The 16,774-nt window shown below is 46.4% G+C and overlaps 1 protein-coding gene across 2 annotated transcripts in view; it reads left to right on the top strand.

Moving 5' to 3' along the window:
- Positions 1–16,774, top strand: part of LOC108938785 (DENN domain-containing protein 4C-like) — a 36,367-nt gene that overhangs the window by 6,478 nt on the left and 13,115 nt on the right. For both annotated transcript variants that reach the window (XM_018759691.2, XM_018759688.2), the window contains exons 3-13: positions 7,189–7,500; positions 10,038–10,290; positions 10,952–11,021; positions 11,205–11,374; positions 12,111–12,352; positions 12,471–12,537; positions 13,115–13,173; positions 13,724–13,868; positions 14,336–14,511; positions 14,600–14,700; positions 14,783–15,001. In XM_018759691.2, coding sequence (XP_018615207.1) covers positions 7,202–7,500; positions 10,038–10,290; positions 10,952–11,021; positions 11,205–11,374; positions 12,111–12,352; positions 12,471–12,537; positions 13,115–13,173; positions 13,724–13,868; positions 14,336–14,511; positions 14,600–14,700; positions 14,783–15,001 — 1,801 coding nt within the window. In that variant the 5' untranslated portion in view covers positions 7,189–7,201. The remainder of the gene's footprint in view (positions 1–7,188; positions 7,501–10,037; positions 10,291–10,951; positions 11,022–11,204; positions 11,375–12,110; positions 12,353–12,470; positions 12,538–13,114; positions 13,174–13,723; positions 13,869–14,335; positions 14,512–14,599; positions 14,701–14,782; positions 15,002–16,774) is intronic.

The following is a 16,774-nucleotide window of genomic DNA, read 5'->3' as shown; positions in this document are numbered from 1 at the left end:
TATTTTTGACCACAGTGTGTAAACACACACACACACACTCCAGTCATTTTCAGTTTCTCTTTGTGTCTGAAGATAGTCGGCCCCTGCGAGGACGAGCATGCTGGCTCTGTACCTCGGCCCTGCGCAGAAGTTTCTCATAAAGCCGTTCTTCATTCCCAGAGGTGTGTGCACGCCCCCAGCCCCCACCTCAGCTCAGTCACCTGGAAGTGTTGTGTTTCACCACACACCCCTGACATGCTCTCACATGCTGCGTTGCAGTGTGTGCAAGGTGTGGTGAGTTGGGCGTGTTGGTGTAGAGCTGCGCCAGCAACATGAACTTCTAACTGCTGTTGACGGAACATGCGAGTACACAGATAAGTGCGTTAGGGTCCGGATGTAAATACCACAAAGAATGATGTTGCAGTTTTAACCGAGATATTATATGTAAAGTTTCCTGCTGTCGTCATAGTTGCCTTGAGGCATCTGTGGCTCCGCTGCAGCCTTTCTTTGCCTTCACGTTGAGATCAGCAGTGCAGCCAAGAAGCATGACCTTTCGCATTCCTGGGACAAAGAGTCTGGGCTGTGCTCTTCCTTATGAACAAAGTGCTAAGGGGGGGGATCCTGTTGGAAGGGAGTTTTGAGCAATTAAGGATGGCCTTGAATGCTGATTGGCAGAAAAATCCCAGACCTGACACATGGAAAGTTATTTTGTTCACACTGGGATGTCTTACCCAGAGGTGGTGGCAGGACCCCTGGACTCCTGCTGTTTCCCTCCCCCCCCACAGGATGCGAGCAGGAGGGTGACTTTTGACCCGAGGAAGGGTTTAGTTGAGGGGTATACACCCTCAAGGGATGTGGTCAAAGGTTTGAACAGCCTTGGAATAATCCCAAGTTTACTGTTAAATCAGCAGCGTTGTGGAAAAAAGTTAATGTGGCTTTTCTGTAAATTACAAGTATTATGTTTGATCTTCCTACATACTAACATCTACACTCTGTTTGGGGTTTGAGGCCCACTGGCTTTTGTGGGCCCACAGTCTGCAGGTTTTGTTCTTTCAGCCTTGATGGAATTTTTGGATTAACCAAAAATAATTACAAATCGTGATAAACTCATTTTGTCATTTTAATAAAAAAAAAAAAAAAAAAACTGACTACATGGTGATTCACATTTTTAAAAAGAGGTTGATCTTACATAATTTAAGTTTATATTTGGATTTTTACACCTTAAGCAATTAATAACACTGTAGCATCAGAAACGATTGATTGAACCCTAAGAATTACCAGTCAGAATCAGTCTTACCTCTTAAGGTGTACAAGAGAGTCAAGTGGAAGTACAGTAGTATAACTGTAGTATTAAGACATGTCGCTCTCAGAGTTGCCCGATAATCATGTAAACAAACTTTCATTGACACAGTAAATATTTTGAGTGCATTTCGTTCAGCCTGATTTCAGTTGTGCGACTCATTTAGCAGTCACCTCACGGTGTGCAAATGGGTTAATTAACGAAGCGATAAGGTGCAACAAAAGCCATTGTGCCGTGCGGCCCCTCGGGAGGCAAATTCAACACTGCTACAATACGTGACGGATTGAGTGACTTTCCCGTGGGCTGTCCATGTGTTCCCAAGAGCATTCTTTTGTACATGTTGTGTGCGGTTGGCACAATGGTGACAAGGCAGCATAAATGATGTAAATTTGCGCCAGAGTGTGAACAGGCCGAGCGCCAAAAAGGGTAGTGACAGATTTACGGTGCACTAAATCAGAGTAATGCAAACTTTTGTGGAATTTACTTGGGGAAGCGTCTTTGGGTTTAGACTCAAGGTTACCTTCGGTACTACATATGAAATGTGCCTGGGAAATATGTCACTCCTGTCATTTTTGACTTTGCTGTTTTACTTTTTTAAATGAATTGCCTTTGAGTACTTTGATCCTGACGTTCACATAGAAACTATATTGATCCAAGAGGAAATTGTGCGACGCCACAGCAGAATGCACGCAATAGTGACACACTGGAATACACACACACATTGTCTGAAACCGCTTGATCCAAGCAGGGTCGCGGCAAGCCGGAGCCTAACCCGGCAACACAGGGCGCAAGGCTGGAGGGGGAGGGGACACACACCCAGGACGGGAGGCCAGTCCATCGCAAGGTACCCGAAGCAGGACTTGAACCCCAGACCCACCGGAGAGCAGGACCCGGTCAAACCCTCTGCACCACCACGCTCCCCACCACACTGGAACAGGGCAGGATAAAATAAGTAAACTGAGCACAATGGGGTTGTGGATGCAAATTTGTTTAAAAAAGAAAAAAGTAAAACTAAGTTCAATTCCATTCGGAATATAAAAGGGAAAAAAACCACCCGACAGCGGGAGAACTCGTCTAAAATCAGGCCAGTTGCTCTTCCTGGCAGTTTGTCGGGGTGGCAGGCTCTGGTTGACGTGGCAGCGGCGTGTTTACCTGCCTCCGTTGTTGGTGCAAAGGACTTTGCCTCCCTTTTCCTCCAGCTGTATATCTGGGCAGGTGTGGAGAGAGTCCTGCGGGGTTAGGGCAGGGCTTCCTGTCTCTAAGAGTAATGCCTCTCTGGCTCTTTCCCAGTTGTTTGTCAGACTGACGCAGCTCTCCATGTAAGTGAATCAGCTCTGCAGTTGCAGTCCTCCTCCTTCTGCCGCACCTCTTCCCGTGCAGCAGGCCTGCCTGCCTGCCTGCCTGCCAGGATTCTTTCCGCAATTGTGCCACTTCCCAGCTCTTACCCGGCTAGTAGCTAGTCAGGTGCACCGTGTAGGTGGAACAGGTAGTGTTGGAGCCAAGGACATGGATTCTTAAGCTGAACGCTACCCCCGATGTTTTATTCCTTAGCAAGACAGTTGACCTGAACTGCTTCAGTCAGCTGTCCATCTGTAAAAATTGCACATTATCTTGAAAGAAATTATTAAATAATACACACACACAATCATCTGAACCGCTCGTCCCATACGGGGTCGCTGGGAGCCGGAGCCAAACCCGGCAACACAGGGCGTAAGGTTGGAGAGGGAGGGGAACCACCCAGAACGGGACGCCAGTCCGTCACAAGGCACCCCAAGCGGGACTCGAACTCCAGACCCACCGGAGAGCAGGACAAGGGCCAACCCACTGCACCCCCCTCTATTAAATAATAATAATAAAAAGCAATAGAAAGTTGACATTTTTGTTAAATGCCAGAAATAATTACCAGAGTGACTTTTTTTAACTCCTTGAGTGCACTTTCATCATTTTAAGGAATGTGGACGTATGAAACTGAAGGAAGGCGTTAGGTTCAAGCGACTGGCTGCAGCAGCCTGTTTAGAAGCTGTGCTTCAGTGACTTGGATCCTGGGATTTTCGCTCACCAGTTTCCTTTGCTCTCTTGGTGGGATGCGACCAGTCTGACTGCGCTAAGGACAGGCATTAGCGGGGGTTCTTCCATGTGGATTGTTTCTGTGGAAGTACTGGGCCTCCTCGTCTCCTTAGGATTGTTTCCCACGGGTCTCGCTGGGGTTGGATTCCTCACACACCTCTAGCGTTCTCAAGTTTCCGGAGCACTTTTGTCAAAAGCCCTACTTTCCCTTAAATAAGTTCCCCAGTGCTGCAAGGGTGCAGGATGTTACTTACCATGTCAGACTGTCAACATTGCTGTAGTTCACATTTATTCATTTGGCAGACGCTTTCGTCCAAAGCGGCGTACATCTCAGAGAAATACAATGTGTGCATTAATATAGGAGAGAGATAGTTGCAGACGGGATTAAGTACAGTTGGTTTGTTTCTTTCCACAGTATGCGCCAGTGTTCATCAGAGTAGCTCCATAAAACTGAGAATATCACTGATTTTTGATCACCTGCCAACTGATTTTTTTTTTCTTTTTTTATTTTAAACATACATTACAGGAGTAGCTTATGGGCGGCATGGTGGCACTGTGGCACAGCAAGTAGTGCTGCTGTCTCACAGCACCTGGGTAGTGCGAGAGGATGTGGGTTCGATCCCTGCTCAGTCTGTGTGGAGTTTGCATGTTCTCCCCGTGTCTGCGTGGGTTTCCTCCGGGTGCTCTGGTTTCCTCCCACAGTCCAAAGATATGAATGAATGAATGAGCTTTATTGCCAAGTATGTTTACACATACAAGGAATTAGTTGTGGTGACAAACTTCCACTGCCTAGACAGAATGACAGTGACAAGACACAGATGATAAAATTAGAGTGGGCTAATAAAAGATAAAATACAGTGTATAAAGTACAAAATAGACACTAGACATATGTTTGTACAGGTATGTTATATACAATGCAAGGGAAAGTAAATAAGAGATATGATGTGAAAAATAAATAGTGTTGTTTATTGCACCAGTTTACTCCCTAGGGGGGATTTAGCTGTTCATGAGGTAGATGGCCTGAGGAAAGAAACTTTTCCTCTGCCTGGCTGTCCTGGTGCTCAGTGCCCTGTTCAGGTTCACCGATAGTGTGAGTGTCACAGAGAAAGTGTGTTCCTCTGGTGTATGGATGAGTGACCCAGTGTAAGTAATGTATCTGGCAGTGTAAGTCAGCTTGGTGAATAAGGTGTGTGGGCTCATAACACTACATAGAGTTCATTGGAAGTTGCTTTTGAGAAAAGCATCCGCTAAGTAAATAAATGTAAACGTAGCCGTGTAAAGGATTGATCCGGACATGATCTTAAAGTTACGGAGCATGAACATTTCCACCTTACATGAACTTAAGAGACCATGGGCAGAGTGAGTCTGGAAGAGGTGGGTTTTCAGACCCTAGTTTCCAAGGAAATTGCTTTAAACAAGGAAGCCCAGCCACTGAATCCCTAGCAATATGTTCTCTTCTATAGCCCAACCACATCTTATGTGAAATTGCCAGCTTGTTACTTTGGGCGTGTCAAAGTTACGGCTTATGGTTCTTGTTGGTTAAAAAAAAGAAAAAAATCTACCCTGAGGTTTGAATTTAGATTTCACCAGTTTTTCTCCCATGTGAGACTTTCATTTTTTTTTGTGGTCAGGAGGTTTAATGAAATGAGGCAAGAAGGACATACTGAAAGGTGCCTTGAAACAGTGGTCGCATGGTGGTCCCAGCTGCAGCAAGATGATGTCCCTTGCAGACACAGCAGTACGCTGCTCTGGGCTTGAATGCGTGTGCGAAGACATCAAAGCACAGGACGGATGGAGAGTCTGGGACGGGATGAAATGTCACAGTTGCACTTAGACTTTCTTCCTTTCTGTGGAACAAGGACAAAAGGCTTCCTTGACAGGCCCGTTCAAGGTCAACCCAGACCTAAGAGTACCATACTGTTTAGATGAACCACTTTTGGCCGGTTTTCCAGGATGCTCGTTCGGAAGTCATTGAAAAACACAACAGTGTGGAGGGATCAGAGACTGCGTGTTTCAATTGGCCCGCTCTTTGTGAATGTCATTTAGGATATCCACGCGTCCTCTGTCTCCAAGCTGCCTTTTTGTTTTGGCCCAACCTAATGACCCTGGAGAGTCCCTGGAATGCCATCCTCCACCACTTCTTCCGTGTGAATGTTTTTTGGCAAGTGGGCTGGAACACAGTCAGTCCAACTCAAGTTCCTCCATCGTTAATTCTGCAGTCTTTCAAAATCATTGGCACCTTAGCTCAGCTTTTGGGTTGGATCAGAGTTTCAGGATGGTTTATGTTGAGAGAGTCATTTTGAAGCACAGCGTGGTCTGACATGGAGCACCAGAAGAAAACAGCTTTATATGCTGCTCACAAGCCCAGCTTGTATCTCCCGCTGGGAGATGTGTGGATGGTTGAAACCCTGGGGGAGCTGTTACGCTAATACAAATCCTTCATTTTGTGAGGCCCAGAAAAACATGGTTTTACACCTCAGTGATTGATGCATTGTCTGAAAACTCCCTGGCATCCTGAGAAGGGAAATGAAGAACACGTGGCCCGTGCCAGGTGGACCATGGTTTCTCAGCACTTGGCAGCCTGTTTGGCATCACAGGAAACGCTGACAATGTGTGGAATCAGGTGCCGCTGTTTGAGCTGAAATGGGGAAGCCGTGAAAGAACGTTTTGCGACTATCCAGCTGCTCTAATATGTCAGCTGAATTTCACGTTGAGATCCGAGGTGCAACTACTCATGTGTTAAGTTCTGCAGGTCTTCTTGGAAGAGTCCTGTGGAGAGAGGGACACCCTGTGCTGGTTGCGGACATGAGGTAGTACACGATACAGGATTTCACGTGAGGTCCTCATACGGATCCGATTCTGCGTAACTCTTTGAAAACAGTGTTGTTCCTGAGAGCGTGGGTAAATCATTCTGCCCCCATTACTCCCTTTCCCATGGCATTGGAGTTCGTGTGCTGCTATCTTGCCTTTACCTTTACCTGTCCTACCTATACATCTCTCCAGCATTCACAGCCTCCCTATGTTCTGCTCTGCACCGCTGTTACTTCTCATTGCACATTTCTAGATGTATCCCACCAGAGGAACTCGACAGGTAATAGCAAAACAATACATGACCTAAATTCACAAAGGAGATTCTGCTTTGGTAAAACTTTAAAGTATAACGGCAATTGCCATAACTGACACTACTTGTGTAATTTTTGGGACCGTTATTTTAGGGTTGAGGATGTGTGTATTGTCGCATGTAATTTTGAGCGTAAGCAACCGGGTCAGAGGTCAAAAGGAGCAAGAAGACATCACAATGTTCTGGGCGTTAGGGTGAATGGCTTTAAACACTGAATGAGCGGGCATTTTTGGTGGGCAACGTGTATGTTTTGGGCAGATATCATTTTTCTCTTGGTTTGTGATGCTTGGTCTTCTCTGTGAGGTTTGTGAAATCTTGACAAATGACTGTCACCAGCAGCTGGGGTTCTGCCTTCTTGGACAGTCAGAGATGACGGCAATGGTTCCATGGTGGAAAGAGGGCTCACTGGTGTGCTCTTTGAGGCTGGGGTGATTGGCAGCCTGTGCCATTTCATCAGTTATGTGTTTGTTTACTTGCATCTCAGATTTGTTCATTTAACACAAATGCATTGAATCTGCGACTTGACTTTGAATGCCTTTATATCACTCAGATTTATCTCAGCTGTTTTGGTAAGGAAATCCTCTGAAGGTTGTAGAGATGTTTGCTGAAGTTAGGGGAATGCTCTGCTTCAGGTTCTTAAGTACATTTTGCTCATAACTTTGATTTCGCTGCCTTCTCTGACTAAAGTGTCACCAGTCTGTGCCGTGTCCCGTCTCTACAGGACAATCCCAGCCATGTTTGAGGACAAAGGGCACCGCGTGACGGACTACTTTGTGGTTGCCGGGCTGACCGAGAAGTCCACACCCCTGGATGATGACCTGTCAGAGAGCAAGTCTAGTGGGCCCAAGGCACCCATCATAGATCTGGCTGTCGTCAACCGCTCGGCAGGCGAGACTGTGCCCGAGGGCTTTACCTGCGTGGACAGCACTCCTGGCGGCCAGCCGGCCAACCTCAACCACGGGAGCCTCAAGAGCCCCGAGCTCTTCCTGTGCTACAAGAGGGGACGCGAGAAACCACCCCTCATCGACATTGGGTGAGCTTCCTTAAGTTTTCATTAGGGCCATGTATACCTGTGGGGTTTCCTCAAATTTCCACCATGACCTTACCCAGAACTCCTTGAGGTAGCCTACTCCTGTGCTACAGGATGAATGCTTGTGGGGTGAGTAATGTGTTGATAATTCGGCCTCATACCACAGGAGAGATACCTGTAGGATCTCCTCAACTTTCCATCTGAGCCTTACCCAGAATCTGGAGAGTTCCCGCTGTGAAGCGGTGACTGATGCTCTTTCTCGGCTTGTCAGGCAAAGCGTGGAGTAAAGGAGCTTCCCTTCCTGTGTGATACATGACCGGAGATTAATTGAAAATAAATTGTTAGATAGAAACTAGAGGCTCACCAGTCCTTATCATATCCAAAGACGGATAGTTATAGGACCATAAATCGGGCGCAGTCGGGATGTTGTTCCCCATTTACTTTGATTTGTGGTTCCCTTTTTTGACCTCAAAGCTGCATTGTTTTCAACAGCCAAGTATGAAATATGGCCCCAGCAGTAACAGCACAAGTGTCAACAATGCAGTGCTGAAATTTCACAGATCAAGGAAAGACAGGCATTTAATTTATGTTTTGAAATTTTGAATTGAATAACACATTATAGCAATGGGCATCGATGGGAGTTTCTTTGAGGGTGTGATTCAAGGAGATTGCGCTGACATGTTCTTTGTTTCCCTTGGAAGCCAGCATGACACTGATGTGTCTCTGAGGGGTCCCGCTGGATGTCCTCCAAGCCAAGGGTCCTGTGGCGCACCACACCCCAAACATGAGTCGTCTCGCACTGCATAACGGGCAGCCTGAGACGCAGTTTATTGGTGGGACAATGGAGTCATTTCCAACCTCTGCAAAGTGTGCAGCATCACTTCCTTATTTTAACTGTCTGATTTCTTCTCACGTTGTTGTTTTTGCTTTGGCGAGGGAAGCAAGTGTAAAGCAGGTGACTGTTTCACCACCGTGGTAGTTTTTGCAGCTTAGTGGAATATTACCTTTTTTAGTGAAGTTGTGGAACATCGTCTTACGTACTTGGCAAGGAAATGTATTTTGTTATGTTTTAAACCCAAAGTTCCTTCTGTAAATATGTGGATGACCGAAATGTTTCTTCCACTAGAAAAATTAACATTTGATCTGCATGACAGTTAAAAGAATTCTGCAATTGTGCAAGAAAAACTTTAGGTAATTATTAGATAGTGCTTCACGATCACGCTTCGAGTACTGCAACCTTTGGCTTTTATTTTATGTATGTGGTTGTATTTGCAGTTCATCGAAGTCTCCTCGCTTTCCAGTCCACATTGTTATGCACAGGAGAAAAGATGGGAGTCACCGATACCTCAGTCGTTCCAAACGCAGTGCCAGAATAAACTGGTTTCCTTCTTTTGTCTGAAAAAGTAAACTGTGTTAAAATCTAAAGTGGGTAGTAGATGTTCTCCGTTCGAGGCCCTTGTGACTTGGATTAGAAATATTCATCGACGATTGATGGACTGAGTGGAAACTAGGCCCATCATCTGCAAGGGCCCCAATGGATCCTGGTCATCAGTGGGGAACAGACCCCTTGGGGTTCGTCTGAAATGCCTGACAGTACATTTCCACGTTTCTTGTCTTTCTCACTGCATGGCCTTCAGCTCGGTCACCATGAGGTTCCTCTCATCCTAGCTGTGTGTGGTCATCTCCCCCCACCTGGGTGGAGAGCTTTGCTGCGATCTGTCGAACTGACTACTTTTCATCGTGGACTGGCCGCCTTCGCAGGAACGCGTGAAAGCCGAGCCGACTAGAGTGAGAAAAAAACCTGCAGGAGCTGACAAAGCGCAGCTGTCAGAGCCAGAGAGTTTTCAAGGATATTTACTGGTACCCATTTGTGGGGTGAATAAACATGGCTGGAAGCTTTCTTTTATGAAATGAAAAATGTCATTTTAGTTTTTCCCCAAGGTTTTGCGTTTCATTTCGTTTTCTCCAAGGCGACTCGGCATTAGGTTTATACGCTAAACTATGTACAATGATTTACCCCTTTATACATGTGGGTAGTGGGGGGCGCAGTGGGTTGGACCGGGTCCTGCTCTCCGGTGGGTCTGCGGTTCGAGTCCCACTTGGGGTGCGTTGCGACGGACTGGCGTCCCGTCCTGGGTGTGTCCTCTGCCCCTCCAGCCTTACACCATGTTGCTGGGTTAGGTTCCGGCTCCCCATGACCCTGTATGAGAAAAGTGGTTTCAGACTCTGCGCGTGTGTGTGTACATGTGGGTAATTTCTTTATTGATTAACAACAGGAGAGAACAAAACTGGGTCACAGCAGCACAATGAGAGACAGTACACCGACTCCTTTCAGATACATAATACCATGCAAGGGCAAAAGAGCTGCTGTGAGTTACTCAGGAAGCTGTCCTCTCGTCTACCTGATGTTGTCTTTCTGAGTGGAGAACATCTGTGAACGCCAGTGTTTATATTCCTTCTTACTGTTTTTCTTTATTAATAAACGTGTGAAGACGCAGTGTGTGTCACACGAATGCATGCTCGTGTTTTCTGTGTTCCAGGGTGCTCTATGAGGGAAAAGACCGGCTGATCCAGGGCTGCGAGGTCATCCAGACTACGCCGTACGGTCGCTGCGCCAACGTGAACAACAGCTCGGCTACATCACAGCGCATCTTCTTCACCTTCCGCCGGGCCCCACCCATGAGGCCACGGAGGACACTTGTTGTTACTGACATCTGCATCATCATCGCCAGCAAGGGCGAAACACCGCCACACACCTTCTGCAAGGTGGAGAAGAACCTCAACTGCGGCGTGGTAAGGGACTGCTCTGAGTCCATAGGGCACGTCTTCCTGGGAGTGCATGCTTGACATGCTGTTTAGTTTGGGTTTGAGATCCCTGCCTAGAGCATCAGACACACATCCTCATTGCTTATGCTGAGGCATCATGGTCTTATCCTTGTGATATTTTAATTCCATGGGTTGTGGTTGTCTCAGCAGTTATATTTTAAATGTTATACATGTTAAATTTTTTTTGTAGGTGGACAGCAGTGTCTGATATGACATAACTGATTTATTAATTACCTTTCTTACTTGTTTTTCCAAGGTGAGTGTATACAATGTGAGGTTTGTACGCTAAGCTACTTCCAATGATTTACCCATTTAAACAGAAGGGGAATTTTTACTGCATCCAGTCACTGTCACGACCTTGATCAAGGGCTGTACAGCAGGAGGTGGGATTTAACCTCAGGTTCTTCAGTTGCAGGGCGACAGCGCTTACTACTACACTACCCGCTGACCCCAAAACTTTGATTTTTGGCTGTGGGTTCTGCTTCACGTTACATTTCATTTTGTAGAATCCAACTGTATTTGCCGTGGTAGAATTTGAGTCTGGGTTCTTTTGAGCACAAGTCTAGTTCCTTAACAGTAGCACATCGTGCTGTTTTTTATTACTGATTGTCATTTTTGTCTTCCACAGTGGGGTTCTAGCATCTTCTTGTGCTACAAGAAGTCTGTCTCCACCTCCAACTCCATTGCCTACAAAGCAGGTTAGTAACACAGAACACCTCTGATTCCTCATTTCTCCAATGTCCTCCTGGATGCCAAGTGTTTGTGTGTTTGTGGGTCTATGATCACATCTTCCAGGGTTGTGCTGGTTTTCAGCATGCACCTACAAGGGCCAGGTGATGCTTGTCAGATGATATCTCACAGATTTGTACCCTACCCCCCAGGCCTGATCTTCAGGTACCCTAAGGATGACTACGAGTCCTTCCCTCTCTCCGAGTCAGTGCCGCTGTTCTGTCTGCCCATGGGAGCCAGGATCGAATGCTGGGCCCCCAATACCCCGTACCCCCTGCCCATCTTTTCCACCTTCGTCTTAACCATCTCCTCTGGGGAAAAGGTATCTGCCTCACCTGGGAATTTACTGGTCTCTCTAGTACAATGGGATTTTGGGATTGTAGTCCTGCATGTTGTGTGTGTGTGTGTGTGTGTGTGTGTGTGTGTGTGTGTATATACACACTATAAACCTTATGGCCATGCATACTGTGTTGTATGTCCAGAGTTCGTACAGTTTGATAGCAATTCAGGGATCCTTCTAGACCTTGATCTTGACTTAATTGAACTCATGTCTTTAGTTGTGCTGTTTAGATTTATTCAGTTGTCAAGCTTTTCTGCAAAGTGACATACAACTCATTTAAACAGAAGCTTATCGTTATACAAAGAGATTTTACGACACATGGTTTTTCTGTTTGATACCACCATGTTGCTGGTTCACATCCCCCGAGCACCTGCCTGTAGAAATGACATTCAAATAAAAATAGAACATTCATAGATGAATTATAGAAGATGGTTTTGGACTCACTGGTCCAAAACTATTACATTCATGCAACTTTCAGGAGATAAGGAGAGAAATGCTCTGAAAGAGGTGCGATTAAGACCCTTATTAAATGCTGGGAGGGATTCAGTAGCTCTGAGGGACAGAGGGAGTTCAGCCTACCACACTGGCTCAAAACAAAGAACCTACAGGCTTTTGAATTTTCACTTCTAGCTATGGTACTAGGTACTGTAAGGAAAACCCAGAAGAGGACTTACGCTGTGTCTGTGTCTTGCTGCCACCCCTCCCACCCCCCCGACAGGTGTACGGTGCGGCCGTCCAATTCTACGAGCCATACCCACTTAATCTGCTCACTGAGAAGCAGAAGCTTCAACTGGGCCTTCTCACAGTGGTGGACAAGTGCTTGATTCCCAACCGTTCCGCCATCACCAATAGGTGCATCTGTCTGCTGTCCCGATGGCCGTTCTTTGAGGCCTTCCGCAAATTCCTTACGTTCCTCTACAAGCTGTCCATCTCTGGGCCGCAGCCACTGCCCATCGAGAAGTGAGTGTGTGCCGAGTGGTCCATTCTAGCTGCTGCAAGTCATTGTGGCGCTACTGTATGGAAGCACAGCTGCTGTTTTGCAAGAACACCCTTTCATGTGTGTTTTGTTTTTGGACAGACACATATCCCACTTCATGCACAACGTGCCCTTTCCCTCCCCGCAGAGGCCCAGGATACTGGTGCAGGTGAGACACCAACATAGCAGCTGAAAAATGTGCGACTATCCCTCTTGCAGCAGATAAAACAGCAATAGACTCTTGTGGAATGTGTGATTCTTCAGAGCAAAGCAAACATCAATTTAGAATGTGACTTGCTGTTTTGAATTATGAAAAGTGTGTGTGGTTGTTTCACTCTATGGAAAAACGTGTGATGAAAATAGCTGCAAAAATTACCTTATCAACTTGGGGAAAGTGCCTTAATCAAGGGTACTGCAGGAGGAAAGGGATTCACATGTGGGTTCTTTGAGAAGGTGATAGTTTGAACAACTATGACACCCGCTGCCCTTTTAACTCCAGCATCTCCTCCAACAGATTTTTTTCAATAGGCCTAAAATGGCCAGTCATTTACACTTCTTATTACACTTGTATTGAAAACCTTTGCTTGAGGGAATTATCTTCTGATGCCGCTCATGGTATTGCTGTAAAGATCTGAAACGCCTCCCTGACCACAGTGATTAAAGGGTGTTCCGATGGGAAAATGTCTTTTTTAGGACTTGTGTTTCTGTATCTGACTGCTGACCACTATGGTATGCTTGTCTTGTAGCTCTCGCCCCATGATACCCTGGTGTTCTCCCAGCCCATATGCACGCCGCTGCCTCTAAGGTAGGCCAGGTTCCCTTTGCCTTCTGCTCTGTCCACCCTTATCCTGCACCTCCCATGATACCATTTCTTTTCTTGCCTACCTTTTATTGTGTGTTAAAAGCCATCAGTTCGCAGTGAGAAGGGTGCCACTGAAATCCCCCATACCTTATTTTTGCTCCCGTTGAAGTCAACAGAGAATAAACATGATGAATTACATATATTCCTGACCACGGTTGTGAAACTCTTTATTTTTAAAAAGTGCTGGTCTTGCTCAGGCATCTTGCTTTAGATAAAATCTATACATTTACATTTACGTTTATCGCTCTTATTTTACATTTACAATTATTCAATTAGTTTTTGTCCAAAGCGACTTACAATTATGTACCCATTTGTACAGGTAGGTAAATTCACCCTTCATTTAAGTAATATCTGCTGTTTATCTTATGTGGTCCTGGAGCTGGTTGATGTAGTTAATAGTGGGCAGGTAGCTGGTTCCTCCAGAATCCCCAGGACTACGTCGCTCTGATTCTCAATTGGTCCTGCCAATCCTGCCCTTTTTTTTTCCCCACAGTGGGGCAGACTTCAGCAGCCTGCTGACCAACCTGGGGGCGGAGAACTGTGCCACACTCCTGCACTTGGTTCTGCTGGAGAACAAGATCTTGCTGCACTCGCTACGGCCAGACGTGCTGACCGGTGTTGCCGAAGCTCTTGTGGCGGTCAGTCCTGGGGGGGTCTTGATACACACAGCATGGGTTAGCTGTTCATGATAGACATCACCCACAGTCCTGCATCATCCATCTATTTTTATTAACTGCCTGTCAATGCAGGGTTGCAACTGGTCCAGAGTCTATCCTGGAAGCATAGGATGTGAGGCAGGGTTCATCACATACAGTCATTCACACTTACAAACACACTACAGGCAAATTGGAGTCACTAATTCACCTGTGAAGCTCTACAAAAGTACTGATTTTCAGGAAGGACCAGAAACAGCTTTAGAAACAGTACAACTAGGCAGGGCTTCTTGCACCCCACCAAAACTCTCATGTCCCGTTTGACCTTCAGCGTTCTCCTGCAAGAGTCGCTCACTGTGCATTTTAATGGGCTTTACTATTCCTCCCGGTGTGCAGACTGAAGGTTCAAATGGCAACCTTGTGAGCAGTTCTCTGCACTCTCTGTGTTGCAGATGATCTTCCCCTTCCAGTGGCAATGCCCCTATATCCCACTGTGCCCCCTCTCGCTGGCCGGGGTCCTCAACGCCCCATGCCCTTTCATTGTGGGTGTGGACTCCCGCTACTTCGACCTGTACGAGCCCCCGGCTGATGTCGTCTGTGTGGACTTAGACACGAATACGATCTACCTGTGAGTGCCTCTCTCTTGCTGTGGATGTGTCTGACTTTATGCCCTCATACTCATGGTGTTGGACGGTGTGCTGTTCTCTGTGAGGCAGGTCTGAGGACAAGAGACATGGCACATGGAAGAACCTCCCAAAGAAATCCTGCAAAAACCTGCTGAATTCCTTGAATGGCCTGCGCCATCTGCTGGCCACGGGTACAGAGCGCCGTGCCTTGCGTCACCTTTTGGTGTGTTCTTGCCATTGTTGGGCAGGGCTGATTGTGGGGGGATGTTGCAGTCCATAGGAGTCCCACCAAGGACCTGGCCACGGAGATGAGCCCCATCGATGCAGACTTCACCAGACATAAGAAGAAGACAGGCTTGGAGATGGAGATCCAGGAGGCCTTCCTGCGCTTCATGGCCTCCACCCTCAGGGGCTATCGATCGTACCTCAAACAGATCACCCAGGCTCCACTGGAGAAAGCCACAGCAGCAGACTCACTCTACGACCTGCAAGGTACTAGAACATCACTCCACATATTCCCTGCTCCCAAATACCCATCCCCAGGGCCTCAGTGAGCTGTTTTGGTGTTGAGTAGTTGGTGGTAAGTCCTTATTATCCATATACACTGGGACTGGAAGTCTGTCCATAAGGTGAATTGCTTGCAGCTCCCAAGTCACCACTAATTCACTATGAATAACAGGTTAATAATACAGACATCCCTCGAATCCCGCAATCAGATTGTTTAAAAAAAAAAAAAAAAAATCTTAAATATAATGAATAGAACTATCTAGTAAGAATTACATATTTTTATTAATCTGGAGCTGTATTATAGTGAAAACTGTTTACAAATTTATGTTTATATCACAAAACTATAGATTCTCTCTCTGGAAGAATTTCATGATACTTGTATGTGGTACTTGTACCTATGACAATAAACTAAACTTGAACTTGAAATCCTGTTCAAAGTTTACCATTTACCGAATCATCGCGTAAACGTGCAGTGTTCCCCTTGTTATTGATCACCAACATTCAGGAACACCACAAAGGAGATCACAGTGGAAGTGAGTTTAAGCAGGACAGACCCCACTGTTTTGTTTTGTTTGGCTGCATTTTACTGTCGTCGATGAACCCCTGATGGTTGACAACCGGTCACATGAAAAAAGAGGTTAAAGAGAAATAAAAAGGAAAATGTTTATGACTGAGATTTGTATTTTGACAGTTCACAAAGTGAGGATCCAGTTCACACACACACTTTCTGAACCGCTTGTCCCATACGGGGTCGCGGGGAGTCGGAGCCCAACCTGGCAACACAGGGCGCAAGGCTGGAGGGGGAGGGGACACACCCAGGACGGGATGCCAGTCCGTCGCAGGGCACTCCAAGCGGGACTTGATCCCTAGACCCACCGGAGAGCAGGACGAGGTCCAACCCACTGCGCCACCAGATCCAGTTTAGTCATTACTGTTTTAAAAATCATAACATTCTCGTGTTGACTCTTAAACCCTGTGTCACAGCTCTGCTCCACCTGTTTCTGTCTCCCTTAAGAGAAGGAGTAGGAAGTTTTGATGTTGACGTAGGAACAGGTAGAGCATCCCCATTTGTATCGGGGCATCATCTAGAAACCAGTGTTTTCTGGAAATGCAGTTGCAGGCCTGAGGTCACCTTGGTGCCATAGGTCCACTTGCGTAACGGGAAAATCTAGAGCACTTTATTCCATACACAAATGGATCAGAAAGGTAGCTGGAGAGGGTGACGTAGCTTCTTTGTTTTTTCAAAATGGCTTTGTCCAAAAACAACAAAAGGCAGCAGTGACAACAATGTGGGCCTTCCGCACAGGATGTGACTGGTAAGCGAGTAACTAAGAGGAACCTGCTGCTGCAGGGCAACAGGACACACACCTGAGAGACGTCCGTGGGTACGCGCTGCAAAAGCAAGACATCCTTCGACTTTTACTAAATTAAAATGTGTACTGATTTATTAATTTATCTGACATCTTTCTCCGTGATTTAGTGTGAGGTTTATATGCTAAGCTACACTGACGTGTACCCATTGAGACAGAAGTTTGAGGTGAGTCTTTTGATCAGGTGTACATCAGCAGGAGGTGGGATTCAAACCTGAAACCTTCGATTTCAACATGACAGCTCTAACCACTATGTCACGTACTGCTCATTGCAGTTACATGATGACATTTATCTTTTCCACATGGTGGAAATGTGGTAATTGGTTATGTCATGTCTCCCCCAGTGTGTTTGTTTGCTGGAGGGATGTGTCCAGCTGTGCCAAGGTAT

This window comes from Scleropages formosus, chromosome 5, assembly GCF_900964775.1.
Source record: "Scleropages formosus chromosome 5, fSclFor1.1, whole genome shotgun sequence".
Taxonomy (NCBI): Eukaryota; Metazoa; Chordata; class Actinopteri; order Osteoglossiformes; family Osteoglossidae; genus Scleropages; species Scleropages formosus.
This window is presented reverse-complemented; position numbering and strand designations above follow the sequence as displayed.